The sequence below is a fragment of the Prosopis cineraria genome, unplaced genomic scaffold, assembly GCF_029017545.1.
Source record: "Prosopis cineraria cultivar Desert tree isolate PC_DT_omini unplaced genomic scaffold, ASM2901754v1 PC2, whole genome shotgun sequence".
Lineage (NCBI taxonomy): Eukaryota > Viridiplantae > Streptophyta > Magnoliopsida > Fabales > Fabaceae > Prosopis > Prosopis cineraria.
In genome coordinates, this window is record NW_026555333.1 from 9,725,447 (window position 1) to 9,743,036 (window position 17,590).

General features: G+C 32.7%; 1 protein-coding gene across 1 annotated transcript; it reads left to right on the top strand.

Moving 5' to 3' along the window:
• Nucleotides 1–6,220: 6,220 nt before the first annotated feature.
• On the top strand, nt 6,221–13,228 carry LOC129303744 (WD repeat-containing protein PCN-like). The gene is given in 13 exon segments (XM_054943249.1): nt 6,221–6,604; nt 6,715–6,858; nt 7,253–7,378; nt 7,381–7,558; nt 7,653–7,716; nt 7,911–8,024; nt 8,171–8,333; nt 9,900–10,050; nt 10,197–10,234; nt 10,237–10,794; nt 11,297–11,478; nt 11,753–12,013; nt 12,688–13,228. Coding segments are annotated over 13 exon segments (2,418 nt in total). The 5' UTR covers nt 6,221–6,436; the 3' UTR covers nt 12,959–13,228.
• The last annotated feature ends 4,362 nt before the right edge of the window (nt 13,229–17,590 follow it).

Here is a 17,590-nt window from a genome sequence, read left to right on the forward strand (position 1 = left end):
ATCAAACCATCCAAATATTCATCCTATTAATATAAATAGATTAACTGTAAATATATTACTCACCTCATTCAAATCATTCCAAATTTGACTATCTGCTTCAAACAATTTTGTGATAAGACTCTATGAGAATTTGCTTAATCTATGAAATAAATCATAAAGATCTGAAAATCTTTGTGATAATGTCTTATTTATAATCTTCAAATGATGTTTTGTAATGTGAGACCTAAAGGAACTGTTAAGAGTCTCCATTGTGTTGTCATATGCAAATGTTGAGAATGTGTCATCAAGATGATTTCCTTTCATTGTCTCTTCTAATAAGACATCAATAAATTTTTCATCCATTTCAAGAGTCCAACAAATTGTCCTTTGTTGATTTCTTCCTTTTTGGTGCCATTGTTGAACTTGATCATCCATGTCATGATTGCGTGATAGTTCATGATCAACTTGAGTTATTAAATTCTCATCAGGGTCAACACCCATCAAATAATTGTGTAATATGTAACAAGCTATCACAATGTCAACCATAGTCTTAAAAGCATAATGTGGCTTGATGCCACTGCTAATTATGGGAAATATTTTTTTCAAAACACCAAATGTTTGTTCAATAACATTTCTCAATTATGCATGTTCATGGTTAAAAATTTCTCTTGCAGTTTGTGGTCATCTTGTTGAATATTCTTTCAAATGATATCGCACTTCTTTGTAAGGTGTTATTAGACCATGCTCGAGTAGGAAACCAGCATCCCTAAGATAAAATTTCCCTCAACAACATAAATTAGTCCATAAGCATTTTTAGTCAATAAAAGCAAACAATAATTTATAATATACAATGGCTACTTATTCACTCGGGGGAATTATAAGTTTATCCTCTCTTGATAAAGCATTTTTTAGGATTCTTAAATCTGAGGCTGTTCCTTCCCATCCGGCCAATACATAAGTAAATTTCATATCAAATGAACACGTAGCAAAGACATTTTGAGTAACATAATTTTTATGTCTTTAAAATCGACCAGCTTCTTCTCTGAGTACTTTTACTCAAACATGAGTTCCATCCATAGCTCTAATACAATCCTATTATAAAAATAATGGTGTCATTTATATACATACACAACTAAAATTTTTAACAATATGCACAAATATAAAAACATACCTTAAAATATGGGTAAAATCTTTCATTGGTCGGAATTTTAGGAGGAATCATTGACTTAGAGGGTTGCACAAGATATGCAACCTTGAGAGAAATAATAGCTTGTAATGCATTATAAAAATGACGACTAATAGTCTCCTCGAATTGGCTAAAGAAAAAAGCTATTGTTTTGTTTCTTCCATTATGTCCTAATATGTGAAGAAATTTTGCCACCTGCTCTTCAACTGTAGCATCTTGAGAATCCTTAATTATGTCAGTGTTTCGAAGTATCTCACACAATTGCAAAAATGCTTGTGGTCCTATGCGAAGAACATCACAACATTATTCTATATCTTGTAATTTTTACATAAATATTCTCCCCATGCTCTCTCTTTGAACATTACCATTACTTATAGGTTTATTAACTAGTCTTGAAATCTCTCCCAATTAATAAATTGCATGTGCAATCATACAAACAATTTGTACAATACACATGTACTTACGATGTTCCAAATCTTGTAACATAAGGCTCAAGTCTATAAAACCTCCATTAGCCACTTCAAAATCAACCAACCTTTTAACTTTAAATTCAAAATCCATAATTTCTTCCTCAATATCCTTGATCATTCCTTCACTGTTATGGTTGTTCATCTATATAACAATTCAAAACCACATAGCCACACATTGATACAGAGTTACAATGAGTATGTAAAAAATAACTTAGAATATGGTGGCCATGAACTAATTAATTGCTATGATATAAGCTTCCATAACTACGTAATTTATGCTTTGCTTTTTTAGTCCATTGCTTACACTTTGAATAAGACACTGCAATATTGTTCTAGTTATTCGTTTCAAATGTACAATAAATAAAGAAACAATTAAATAAAGCTTGAAATTAAAGCAGGTAAAGCTGAAGGAACTAAGATGGTATTATGGCTCATATGTTTAAATTGAATAGCGTCATTCCTTATGTGGGCATTCTGGTGTTGCAGCTTGACAAAAAAAGGATGATTAGCAATCTTACGATGGTAATGGTTGTAACATATGAAAGGTGACGTCCTTTGAGGGCATTGGGAAAGTGTATTAAATTTCCTACTGGGTGAACACATTAATGTTATTACTTTTCTCCCTTATAAATACTTGAGGCTTGGAGATAGCTTTTACCTTTTGTAGATTGTTACAACTTACATGTCTCAAAATTTCAGACCCAAATAGTAAGACATTGACATGGAAAATTAATGTAGGACATTATGAGAACAAATTCTATCAAGAAGTTCATTATGACTACAATTATAGGGTATGCCGATCAATGGTACTGTTCATATGCTGATTGTTTGACATTGTAGCATGACAAATATGGAAAGATCTTAAGGGTGGAAAGCATCTTCACTGTGTCAATAGTCAAGTAGTTGAGAGTCAACTAGATTATAAAGACATGAAAATGTAGTAATTTGAGCATTCAGGTTAAAGAAAAGATTGTTACACTTTATGTCTTAAGCAATGCAATTTCAAAAAGACTGTCAGGACTGAATCATTGCACATTAGTTAAATGATGGAAATTGGTGTGGATTAATTGTCAAACCATTTGAATTCAGTGGACTAGATGATTCTCAGTGATAGCTTAACCTATCCTTTAGCTCTCTACTTCTTTACTTTCTACAGGGAAGATGAAATGGAAGTTAGAAAACTAACCATTACCTAGCAGCCAACGCTACTAATTATTAGTTACTCTTTTATTGTGTCATAATTTTTTTCAATAAAAAGTCTAAGTTAAGATAAGGTGGTAAAAAGGTTGAGGTATTTTTGTTTGTCTTAGTAGGATAGGGCTAGTTTATATCAATTTATCTAAGCAACAATTTTAATGGGGTTTGTGGCCATGAACATGAGGTATTCTTGCTAGATTTAGATAAATAAATCATGAACAAGAGGTGTCTCGTAATTAATCACTCATTCCATTCTAATTAAATAAAGAATGAACAAGAGGTACTCTTGCCAGATTTATATAAATATAATATCTCCACACTAGGCAAAATAAAAATTTTAAAAAGGCTAAATGATACGAATGAGCATGGAAATTGGTTATTTATTGATGTAATTAGGAAGTGAAATATCCCAATTTAAGTGGTTCCCCTTTAATTTTTAAAATATTTCCCAGCTGGTATAAATCAATTATGATCTAATATAGAAGAGAACTTTATATTAGATTAAAATAGCTCTAATATAGAATTTGCAGACATATGAAAAACTTCACACTAGTCAGGTATGAAGAACAGAACAACACATAATCCAATATCATGAAATTAGTTTGGCAAAATTATTCATTATTTCTACATTATCCTAAGAAGACAAAAGGACTAGCATCTCCCTCTTATAAATATTGATGGATGATCTAAAATGAAATAGAAAAAATCATGAGGTGGAACTCAAACTGATAATTTGTAAAATTCCTGTCTTGCTTTTTGTTCCCTTGTTCATCAAATCAAAATTTCACAAACATGGGCAAAATAGGTATACTGAATGTTACAGAAACAAGAATGAAAATGATGGCAAGAAATACATTGCAAATATAGTATCAAATTAGGCAAGGATAAAGACGATGTTGAAGAAGAGGAAGAACTAACCTTGATGAGCTCGAGAGTTGCAGTAAGAGCACGCTGGAGAAGAAGAAGAAGTCACTGATGAAATTGATGCTTTGGCTGGGTCAGTCGAAGATGGGAGCCTTCTGAGTTGAGATGCGCAGAAATGAAAATAGATGGGAGTCTGAGCGTGAAACAGATGAGAGGAAGAGGAAGGGCAGATGCTAGAAAAAAATTTTACTCCCAAAATCTCTCCACTTTAAGAGAAAAAAGTTGAAAGAAAACTATAATAGATCTTGTATCTTATTTTCTTTTCATATTTTTTTTCCTTTCATTTTTTCTTTCCTATCCAACAGGTAAAAATTGTTTTCTCTCCTATTTTTTTCCCCATATTTTATTGTCTTTCATATTTTCTTCCCAACCAAACAGAGCATAAGAGGTACATTCCCCCTGACTTCAATGCAGCCACCCATGCTTATAGATTAGAATTAACTTTTTTTTTTCACCCACAAACAAAATAACAGAGTTCTGCAAGCATATAATTGCGCATAAGATTTTTGTATGTGATAGACATCCTTCTTGTTGGCAATCAAGATGCTGGAAACTCATCTACTCATAGATTTTGAACTAAAATAAGCCGTAATACTATATTGTAATGGCCAAATTATTATCATTATCATTAATTATTAATCAATGTGTGTAAATATATAGAGAGATAAAGGCATGTCTATATGTATTTGTGAATGTTATTCAATGCACACTTTTTTATATATATTAAAAAACATAATTATCTGTTTATATAATTTTATCAGATTTTATTTCTAATTTATGTAATTTTTTATTACTAATACTAAAATTATAGAGACTTAACATATTAAAATTATAGAGATTAAAAACACTAAAAAAATATAAGAGCAAAAAACAAAACTCAAAAAAATTTCCGTATTTTCTCTAAATTAAACATGTGCGTGGGAGAGAGCATTCTTGCCTAGTTTTATTTGATGACTTGTTAGTCTGTTGCATTTTTGCCCCACGTATTCTATCTTTTCATTTAAGTTTTTTTGACATACTTTGTAAAGTTTTATTAATCACATTCATTTAACCAATTTTTTTTAAAAAGTAAATGATTTTTTTTCCCCATGATACAGCTTTTTCTTAGGAAATAAGTTGAAACAAATGGGTGCTGAGATATGGAGGCTCTTTTTTTTTTTGGCCAACAGGATTAGTAGGAAGGATTATGATTATGCTGATCACATTATCAACGTATAATGTCATTAATTTGATTGTTTTGGTTGCTCATAATTTTTAAAATAAATACAATCAAAATGTGCTTTTTTTGGCAAAAACAGTCAAAATGTCTTCGAAAAACATTTTAAAACTAATTTAGATCTCTATCAATGCATGCCCGTGTGATCATCGAACAACTCCCATGGGGCATTTTCATAGCCTTGTCTATTTTAACTATGCAGCAGTTGGTATTATTTAGCAAAATATATATATTTTTTGCCAATAACAAGATATATGTAATATGTACACGTCACAACAAATATGTGTATCAAAGGTAAGTTTCAAGTAAAGAATCATTCTGAAACTATTCAAAATACTATTTTATGATTTTTTATTTATTCTGCAGTAACTTTTGAATTTATCAATATTCTTCAAAATAAGTGATTTTCATGTAGGTTAAAGAATTTGTTAAAAAAAAAAATTAAAATAATAAATTAACCACAATTCATGCACCCGCATGTCAAAGTAGAGTTAAAATCCAGACCTTAAGCTCGCAGTGAAGTGAGATTGTTGATATAACAACTTGTTAGTGACTATAAAAAGAAATTTACTTTTGTAAAAGCTTTATAAAAAGTTAAATTATTTTACACCAGGGGCAATAATAAAAAATAATTATTATTTAATAATTTTTAGATTTCACACTATCTTCATAGATATCTACTTATAAAAATAATTTAGTATTTCTTTATTCTAAAATTCCATTGTGTCTCATATTTTTATGAGATCTCCTATGATATATTGCATCAATTTTTTTTAAAAATTTAAAAGTAATCAAAATTTTGAAAAAAGTAATTTTTATTTCATTTAAAAAATTATTTTGAATATTTTTTAAAATAATATAACATGATAAATGGAAAAATACTTTAAAAATGTGTGATATACAAAGATATCACAAAATTTTAATAGAAGATATCATATAATTTAAAAATAACTAAATAATAATTATTTTTTCATTATTATAATTAAATATAAAATAATATATTTTTTATAAAATAAATATCTTATTTTAAAATTTATTTATTTTTTAATTCTAGACAAACAAACCCTTAATTTAATTTTAATAAGCGATCAAGTAGCTATAAATATAAAATTCAATTATTTGTACACATGCATTGGTCAATATTTGTACACATGGCCTGACCCTTCCCCTACTCCCCTCAATCCAAATGCCAAAAGGGGGGCAAAAAAAAAAAAAAACAAACAAACTCTCCGACCCAAATGCCCGATTGAAAACCCGAATCAAAGCCTCCACTCAGTGCACAGCTGCGCTTAAACCCTGTCAAACCTAGCTGCTTCACTGAGTCGCCATTCATTTGGCTTCTGATGCCCTCCCAAGTTCTTCAGCATTCTAGTCGCTCGAAACTCCCGAACGAACATACAAACCCACCCAACGATAAGGAAAGTGTCGCAGCTCTTTTGATAGTGATTCCACTTCTGTCAAAGAATGGTTGAACTTCATCGAATCAGTTCAAATTTAATAGATTGGAAGCCTTCTCCGGTAGTATCTTTAGCCACCAGCGTCGATGGCCTGCAGGTCGCCGCCGCCCGTGAAGATGGCTCCTTGGAGATTTGGCTTGTCTCCCCCGGTTCCGTTGGCTGGCACCGTCAGTTGGTAAAGGCGCTTCTTCCAATATTATTTTTATTAGTCCAGTAGTTTAATTTTTTTACTACTACTAGTTGCGTTAATACAAATTCCTGATACATTTAGCTTGGCACACGCAGACTATTCATGGAGACCCTAATGTAAGAGTATCCTCCCTTATTTGGTGCCACGGGGGTTCAAGGCGAATGCCATTCGGTCGATTATTCTCATCTAACATCGATGGTTCAGTTTCTAAGTGGGATATTTCCCACTTGACACAGAAGGTGCGATAGATGCTTTTCTTTTATAGTTTTTGCATTTGGACCTCACGGTCTGATGCCCCAAGAAAAAAACAAAAACAAAAACTCCACGGTTTGCAAATGTGAGTAAGGTTGAAAAAACGCATGAATACTTCTTGTCCTGTGGGGGGAGTTAATGAAGCTAAAAATTCTCGTTATCTTGATACCATTGCTTGGTCCACACATTTGAAGAATTCTCGGGACTCGAAGGAAATTTTAGGAAAGTCAAATATCTGTCCTGTGACGTCAGATTTCTTTACACTGTCGTTATATGCCTCATTTTGTAACCAAAAGAATGTTTTCCGAAGGCCAAATGGATGCACTGGTTATTGTTGACATGTCACTTTATGACTTGCCTAATCTGATAATGCCTTTGCAGACTGTGCTAGGTTCAATTGGTGTCTCAATCTGGCAAATGGCAGTGGCACCATCTAAAAGTGACATTAATAATACTGAAGCAGAACCGGATCATACGGGCAATGGATACTTGACTTATAGTAAAGACATGATCTTGACGACGAACATGAAAGTAGTGAAAGTGAAGGAGATTTTGACTCACCTGATTCTCTTAAAGCACTTGAGTATCCACGTGTAGCTATTGGTTGTGATGATGGATGTGTGCGAATTTATTCCATCTCTGACACAGACGAGTTCACGTGTACAAAATCGTTGCCTCGGGTCAGTGGTGAGATTTCTTCTCCTAAGTTATGATGAGGCTTGCTACAGTTTCTCTATTGATTCTGCTAGGTTACTATTAATTGAGTTCCATTTTGTTTCAGGACGAGCTTTAAGCGTGACTTGGAGTTCAGACGCAAGTTTCATATATTCAGGAAGTAGTGATGGGTACGTTTTGATGACTAATGATCTAGTAGACGTTATCCACGTCTATATTACTGCTAATATATTATTATGGATTAACCATTTTGCAAACACTGAAGTAGACAAAGTAGCATGATCATCTGGTGGTTTGGTTTTTAGCACTAGTTGGTTAAATATGTTCACAATTCTTTGTCGTGTTTTTTTTTTTTCCCTCACAGCTTGATACGATGCTGGGATGCTACACTGGGTCGTGAAATATATAGGATTACAGCAGGGCTTGGAGGTCTGGGTAGTGGGCCTGAACTTTGTATTTGGTCATTACTGTCGTTAAGGTAACGCTGAAGGCATCTTTTGGATCGAGTTTCTAGTATTAATGCTTAGTGTTCTAACCATTAGTACTTTGTTAGTTTTGGTTCTGGGGTACCGTCTGGCTATCTGCTTTCATGCAAACTTTTATTGCTGATTGTTTGTTCTCTAGGTCTGGGACACTGGTTAGTGCAGACAGCAGTGGTAGCGTCCAGTTTTGGGACGGCCAACATGGAACTCTCTTACAAGTACATTCATTGCACAAGGGAGATGTAAATGCCCTGGCTGCGGCTCCAACTCATAACAGGGTGTTCTCTGCTGGCTCTGATGGCAAGGTATGGAGTTCATATTTTGTGATGTGTTACGAAATTAAACCAAGTAATATTCATTACTATTATTCTGTAAAGAACTGTTTATTGATGCTTGTATCTCGTATCAAGTCAATGTTATGAAAATTAGTGGCTGTTGTTTATTTATGCTGTTTAAAAAAATCAGGTTAGTGAAGACTGAATGTATTCACTAAACATAGAAGAATTTTGTGTAGTTGGAGTACTGTCTTATCAGATGATCACACTCCCTTGAAGTAATTAACCCCTTTTCTTGATTCAGTGGTCAAATTGCATTGGCATAGGTATTTAATGAGGGATAGGATAACAAGCATAGGAAATTAACTAAACAAAATTGAGTGATAATTTGCTCAAACAATGAATTTAATTGAGGGTAATTTTCTTATTGACTATAGGCATATTTAAGGCAATGAGGAATAAAAATCTTATTGCAGCTCAAATATGAATGCTAGAAACCTGATGAAACTATTTAAATACCTTCTTTGGCAATTTCCAATTAATCTGTAAATTACAGGCAATAGTCACTGTTAGCGATGATATATTTATCAATAAAAATTCCAAACAGCTTAGGCTTTGGGGATCTAGTGCCCCATAACATGGTATTAAAGCCTCTATGATTGAGTAGTAAATAATTTGATTGCTATCACCTGCATTCTTTTGAACTAAGTTAAATGTGAAGGGTGTATTCTATATAATGCTGTTCTTCCTTGTTTTGGTCATTGTTATATATGTAAACCCCACGCACATTCCTTGCATTACAACATTTTCAACCTGATGCCTGTATTTTGTTTTATAGTTGGCTGTCTCTTCCTATATTCCGTGAATGAGCCATATTTGAGAAATTGCTGAACTCAAGAATCATGTTTAAGATGAAGTGGAAATGAATGGTCATTAATGGAATGGAATGGAATAGGGTGGAGTGAGAAGGAGTGGAATGGAATGGAAGTTCTATTAGGGAAATAAATGATTTTATTTAATCATTATTTAAGAAAAAATATACAACGAACGGGTTCAAATTAGATATGATTATGTTTTTCAATTTGGGGTAGGAGAAAATGAAAGAGTGAGATGGGGTAAGAAGGATGAGGGTAATTTTGTAATAATGTTAATCATGTCATGCATTCTATCCTTGACCCCCCAAATTGGGGGATTAGAAGAAATGGGTTTAGGATGGCTAAGGATGGCATGGAAGGCCACCCCAAGCCATTCTATTCCCTTGTAAAAAATTCTCACAAACAATGGTATAGTACTTTTAGCCATTCCACTCCATCCTAAAATGAACTCCCAAACACTACCTTAAAATGTTTTCTCCTTTTATATTAATAACAATAACAACTATGTAATATTTGTGGATGGGAGATGGATATTTATAGTCTCAGCCTTGTTGATTCTGTCCTTATTCAGTTACTCACGAATCAATATATTCTCATATTTTTAATTTTCTTTTTGTTTGTAATCTGCTTTCCCTCTATCCCCTATGGCATCCTATTATATAATATTGAGGTTTCAGACCATTTGACATCATAATAATACATGTTTAATTCTATTTTCAAGATTATCCTGTATAAGCTCTCCTGTGAGTCAGCGTCATCCAACAGTATTGAGTCACCAGCAGTGATGAAGAGATGGATTTATGTTGATTATGTGAGGGCTCATACGCATGACGTCAGGGCCTTGACTGTGGCAGTACCAATTTGTCGAGAAGGTGTGTCCAATTGGATTTAAATCTTAAGTACTATCTGTTGTCAGATGATTTGTACTAATGCATTGCTATCCTTGTGAAAAAAATATTTTGACAGTTTCAATTTTGTTTGCTGATTCTTTCCATATTTCTATGCTTATTTTTGACAGATTCCTTGCCAGATGAGAAGATTAAAAGAGCTCGTCGTCAGAAAAACCCATTGATTTTAGTTACCGTAAATGGGCCCATTTGGGTGTTCCCATGTTGATATCAGCAGGTGATGACACAAAACTCTTTGCATATGCTGTAAAGGAGTTCACTAAATTCTCTCCACATGATATCTGCCCTGCACCACAGAGAACTCCCATTCAACTAGTGCTAAAAACAGCCTTCAATCCATCAGCAATTCTTCTAGTCCAGTCTTCTTTTTGTTTAGATATTATTTCTGTACAACCCAAAAAAGGTGTCTTCACCGACAATACACGTCCCACCTTGGGTGGCTTTGCAAAAAGTAATCTGCTTGCTCGAGTTAAGAGCAATTCATCTTGGAAAATAATTTGCAGCACCATTGCTGATTCAGGGGTGCTGTTTGCATACTCTGATCATGTGAAGCCCAGTCTATTTGAATTGAAGAGCCCTGATGTTGGGAAAAGTACATGGAGTGTTAGGAAAAGGCAACTCCCTGGTAGACTACCATTTGCTCATTCTATGATTTTTACTCATGATTCCTCTCGGTTGATAGTAGCTGGGCATGATCGAAGGATATATGTAAGCTGGCACAATCTTCTCTTTTAGAATTTTGTCCCTTTTGAAACTCCTATCATAACTTTCTGTAAATTATGTAACTCTTGCATTTCTTTGAGAGGTTGTTTCTTATTGATGTTTGTCCCATTGTCTATCTTGAGCGACTGATATAGTGTTTACATGATCGGATCACACTTTTTGATTGAACACCAAATACTGAGATGGGATACTTTAGCACTGTAGATTTTTGTGTTCTGTTCTGGACATGAGTTGATGTTCAGAAGTAAAATCCATATTTATTTTTGTTATCCAATTTATCACTTATTGATTGCTATTCTGGACCCTTCCTTGCTGGGAATTGGGTATCCACATGGATTGATATATATAGAGCCAAATTAGGGGGTTTGTAGAAGAAACATTTAATATTATTGAGGAAACATTTTTGCTTGTGGTTATAACTTAGACTATTATGTCTCTACATGAGCGTGTGGTTTACTGAAACAGATTTTCCTGTTGAATGTTATAGATTGTGGACGTGGCCAGTTCAGAATTAGTGCATGTCTTTACCCCATCCCGTGAGATGCAAGATGAAGGGTTACCTCCAACTGAACCTCCTATAACAAGGATGTTTGCCAGTTCTGATGGGCAGTGGCTGGCAGCTGTGAATTGCTTTGGAGATATATATGTATTCAATCTCGAGATACTAAGGTTTATTACTTTTTCCACAAAATATCTAATGATTTTTCCTTTTAAACCTTAATCAATAAGTTTGTTCTTGTAGTCACACCATTGCAATTGGCTAGGTCTCCTCTCTTAAGAGAGCAAAAGTCATGTTTAGGATTCACATGCATGGTGGTCCATTATCATTTTTTAATTTTCAATTTTTTTTTTACTTTTGGGAACTGGGATATGGAATTGCTTTCATTTGACTTTCCTGAATTCATATAATGATTAGGTAATTTAATTTTTTTTTCCCCTTCAGGCAGCACTGGTTCATTTCTAGATTTGATGGCGCCTCTGTTACTGCTGGTGGATTTCCTCCCCAGAACAACAGTGTACTTGTAGTTACAACTTCCTCAAATCAAGTGTATGCGTTGGATGTAGAAGCCAAGCAGTTGGGAGAATGGTCAATGCGGCATACATTTGTTCTTCCAAAGCGATTCCAGGAATTTCCTGGCGAAGTTATTGGGCTCTCATTCCCTCCCTCCTCAACTTCATCTTCTGTTGTTGTTTACAGTGCCAGGTATGCATATCTGTTGTTTGATAAAGATTGATGAAATTACCAAACTACATGGGAGAAGTAAAATGTGTCATGAATTTGTTATTGGAAAACTAATGTTTCTTCCAAAATAATCAATCCCTTTCTCACAATAAATAGTCACTGCATTTTGTAATTTTTTTAACAGAAAACTGATGTATCAAATTGTTCATTTATGTTCTGCTGTAATTTATTAGTATGGGGCACATACATGATGCAGATGTTTTATGTAAAATGATATTTTAGTGTTAGAAAAGACTGAATGAATAATACGCTGTAAATGCCAAATGTAAACTCCAGATATATAGCTTTTCCAGGTTGACCATAGGATTTTTGAAAATGTCGCTAGGTCACATGCCTACATTGATATTTCCCGCCAATTGGATATTTTAGAATGTCTTAATTTGGGAACGAAATTAGACTTGTCTTCAGCCAATTTTTTTCTGTAATTGCTTACAATGAGGGCTCAGTGATAGTTATGGAAGTTCATGGATTTCTTTGCTGAAATGCAGTTATGAACCTTAGGAGCGTTTGCTTTCAAATTTGTGATAGTTAGCCTGACTGACTTGAAATTAGAACATAATGGAAAAATCAAATGTATGTTTATAGATTTTTCGGCTTCCATGTATCTGATGCTGGAAACTTAATTCTACCTTCAGGGCAATGTGTTTGATCGATTTTGGGTTGCCGGTGGAGCAAGATGATGGTGATCTATTAAATGCTCAGGATTCAATGGCTAAAAATTTACAAAATTATCTCAAGAGGAAACACAGGCATAGGAAGAATTTTGAAATTTTGGAATTCAGGGATCCTGTTTTATTTTTAGCCCACCTTTCGAAAAGTTCCGTCTTATTACTAGACAAGCCGTGGTTAGAAGTGGTTAGAAGTTTAGAAGCCCCACCAGTCCACAGACATATTTTTGGGACATAACATCCGTCATAGGAATGGTCTCAGCTGGAGGGAGAATTCAACGAAGGGATAAAAATCCCTTTGTCTCGTTTCTCTACACCCCCCCCCTTTTTATCTTTTTCTCCATTGCTGGGTTCCTATATTATGTATTGTATTTGTATCTTTATAATTTAATTTTGATCCATCAGTAATAGCTGTAGTTCATAATTCTTTAAATCCACGACGTTTGACACTTCAATGTGCATGTGAATTTTTAGCTTGTCCTTTTATTAAAAATTCTTGAGCCTCCTATTTCCGCGGCTGGAAGATGTGAGGCGTGAGAAGACCCTGAATGTTGGAACACTAGTACTAAATCCGAATAAGCTTCTCTACTGGCTTGATGAACGATTGTTATAGAATGAAAGACTCAACTTATGCAATTGAAGTCATTCATGGGTCCGTTTGGATTTCAATTAGATATAATAGATTATGAAAATAATTGATTAAGTGGTAGATTTTAATTATAATTGATTATGTTAGAATGCAATCTGTTTGGATGTTTTTCTAAAATTGATTTCAATAGAATTGACGATGTTTGAATAATTTTTTTAAAATTAATTTTAACTGTTTAAATTATCATAAAGGACATTGCTTTTTTAAAATTAAATTATTAATAAATTTATATCTAATAGTATTAAAGTTGTTACATTTTATTTAAGAAGTAAAATATATTATTGGTTTTATTTTTATTAAAATTTGGGATTTTTTTATAATTTTTTTGGGTCTTTGTTTGTAATTTTTTCCAACGCTTTTTGATGGATTATTGCAAATGTTCCAATTGCCAGCTTCTGAAAAAAATTGATTTTAACAATAAAATCGATTACATGATTTTTATGTGTTTGGATATATTTTTAGTTAATCAATTTTAACAGTAAAATAATCGATTATTTTGTCTAACCAAATGGTCACATGATTGTTGTCAAATAATGTCATCCATGGCTTGTTTGGTAGGAGAGAAATGAAAGAAATAGAAAAGATGAAGGTAGACTGGGAGTATATTTCTTCTAACGTGTACGAATAAGAAAGAATTGAAAGGAATGGAATGAAGTGTTGAATTGACAATAGAGAAGTTTCCATTGACAATGACATCAGAGTGTGTGTTAACACGCTATGGGCAGGAAGGAGTTAGAAGGCACACGCCACCTCAAGGGAATTTCAAAGGGATTCGAGAGGGAATCAGATCCTAGGCTTCAAGTTTTCAAAGAGAGGCTTTGAGAAAGTCTTACTAATTATGCTCAAATCCGTTGGAGGCCAATCACTCTAATATTCAGGGTAATAGGAAGTGATTGTCATGAGTCTTACATGGGTAAGTTTCAAATGTGGAGTAAGATTTATAAGTGTGAGGAGTTTGCTCATCTGATAGGCTAGTTTTTTTGTGTTTTGTTTTTGCATTTTTGCTCATGACAGTGATCACCCTTTTGAAAATGATATTCAACTTGCCACGAAGTTGTGATAATTGGAATGTTGAACTGAGACACTCCTCATGATGCTCTTTAGAATGCAGATCAGTTATAGCCATATCAGCTTGTAGGGTTGCAGAACAGACCATTCTGATGTACGAAAGCTCCTAGTTGTATGCTTGTATACTCTTTTGCCTAGTAGAGAGGCAAGGGAACCCATGGCATGGTGTGAGGTGTCCCTTCCTAGCTCCCTTCTAGTTTTAGTTTTGTACTTTTCGCTTCAAGATGTCTTTTAAGTTGCGTTTGGATAGGTAAAGTTGGGGATTTGGATTTGAAATTTCATATCTCACATTTAAAATTTATAGATTTCAAATTCTTTGTTTGGATAATATAAAAAAATTTAAATTATAACATGAAAATTCTTTGTTTAGATATTAAGTAAAATTTTAAATTTTAAATTTTATGTTTGAATTTCAAAGCAACTTGTACAATATCAGCAATCTGGTCCTAGTTAAAGTCGTTGGTCTGGATGGTTAACTTTCACTGGGACTAGACCGCTGACGCTTACCGAGATCGAATGGGAAACTTTTACTGAGGCTATACCGTTGGCAACAATTGGGATTAAATGGCTAACTTCTATGAAGATGGGATCGTCAGCAGCTATCGGGACCTAATTACTTGCATTAACTAGGAGAGGATTGTCAATGTCGACTAGATTGGAATGCAGCCAACGATTGGGGCTGAATGGCTGACTTCCAAAGAGTTCAAACTACCAACATTGATCAGGACCGGAGTGCAGGCGATGACAAGGACTAGACTACCGGAGCCAATGAGACTAGTGCATAGGCAACGACCAAGACCGGACGGTCGACGTCTATCAGGACTAGACCACCGACGTCGACCTAAATCGGATGGCCAACTTTCACTGAGACCAAATCACGACGCCAACCATAGCATTAAAGTATTTGAAATTATAAAGAGATCGATGTAGAATTTGGATTTGAATTTAGGTCAAATTCAAATTCATATTTTTTTTAATTACCCAAACAATGAATTTGATTCAAATCCAAATATCTATGCATCCAAACATAGCATTAAAGATTTTATCTAGAGTAAGAAATGAAACTAATGTATAAAAATACTAGTCATTGTCAATTTACTCCTCAAGCTTAATAAATGTTTTGGAATTGTTATACTAAATAAGGGTATAATAGGAAAAAAACTTTGGTTGGCAAAAAAAAAATAGTAGAATTTTTTTTTGAATTAATAGAATTTTTTTGGGTAAACATAACTTTTGATCCTTATACTTTACCTATGTTTTATTTTTTGTTCTTATAATTTTTTTGATATTTTAGGTCCCTACAGTTTTGTTTTCCATCATTTTTGGTCATTTATGAGCAAAGTATAGGGATTCCAAAATAATAAAAAATAAAAGTGTAGGGACCTAAAATAAAAAAAATATAGGGACCAAAAGTTATGTTTACCCAATTTTTTTATAAAGGTTAATATGCAATTTGGACCATGAACTGTAGATCCAAGGGTAATGTGAATCCTAAACTATTATTTGATACATTTTAAATCCTAAATAATTAAAATTGATGCAATTTTACCCCTATCATTAAATTAAAGCAAATGTCTGTTATTTTTTCAAAAAATGGAGGCTAATTTGCAATTTTTATCAAATTTCACTCTCCTTATCTTTTACCCTTTTTTGAAAAAAATAACATATTAGGCCTCATTAAAAAAAATAACAACATTTGTTTTAATTTAATGATGGGATAAAATTACACTAATTTTAATTATTTAAAATGTACTAAATAATAATTTAAGGTTTAAATCATTCTATATTTATAGTTCATGTATAAATGGTATGTTAACCCTTTTTATAAAAGTTACTTTGAATTGATGTAGCAAATCTCAAGCCTCGTACTTGCCGTTTCAAATATTAGACTCCTCAGGTGAATATTATCTTAATTATTATTTTTTTATACAATTATCTTAATTATTCTAATTGGTGCTTTTTACTTCAGATCTTAGACTCCTCAGGTGAGTAGCATTTGAAAATTGTATAAATTTAGTAAATAAAAATGAAAAATTATTTTAAAATGAATAGCAAAAAATATAAAATTGAGTAAATATATACATATAAATTAAGACTAAATTGCAAAGAATTTTTTTCTGAACTTTAAAGCATATGCAGATTAATTTTTTTCCTGTAGAATTTAGTGATTAACTCCAAATTTTTAAATTCGTACAACTAATCTCATATTGGTAGTTTCTTATTTTACTATTAAAATTTGATATTTCAAGAAATTACTTGTATATAGTTTAAAATTTAAGATATATCTCCACAACTTTAATACTAAGTCACTAACCTACATTTCAGTAGTTAATCACATACAAATAGTTTACAAGTTTTCTTTTTACTAACATGTCATACTCAAATTTTTCGAATATTAGAAAGTGTTCATTGTTAAATTTTAAAAACTGCGAATTGTCAACGCACGACTCCGTATTCAATAATATATAGGAGGATTTTTTTAAAAAAAAGGCTAAATAAAGAAAAATAATGTTCCTTGTTTTATCTCATATATAGCAAAAAAAAAAAAAAAAACTAAGGAATAGCACATCTCCAGTTTCTCTCATTTTCCATCCCTCTGTCGTGTACCATTTCTCTTCTATATATACTACCCAACAACGCGGTGGCCTGAAATTGAAATTCCTGGGAGCCCACATGAACTTTACTGTATAGTGTACGCAGTATGATTTATTTCACCCCTGAATGCAACCTCCTAAAAAACCATAGCATCCTTTTTTCTTTTTCTTTTTTTTAATAAAAGAAAACATGGCATTCTTAGTCACGTGATAAACTAAAAATTGTTACTTACGTCAAAATAGCTTAAATTAACTTGACAGGAGACCTTCATACATTTAATATTTCTCTTATTATTTTATTTCTTTCATTTCTATTTTTTTTAAAATATCAAATTATCAATCAATTTTTTTGTTGTCTTTTTTAAATCTTAAATGATCATGCTCTGATATCATATTAGAGTTTGACATTAAAATTAAATTAAGATTTGTCGGTTACACTATAATAGTTTCTACTGAAAGAACTCATCACACATTTATATAGTCATGATTAATTCTCTAATAACTTGATATGGGGCTATCATACACCTAATATATGTAAATCTAAAACTACAGTGTGAAA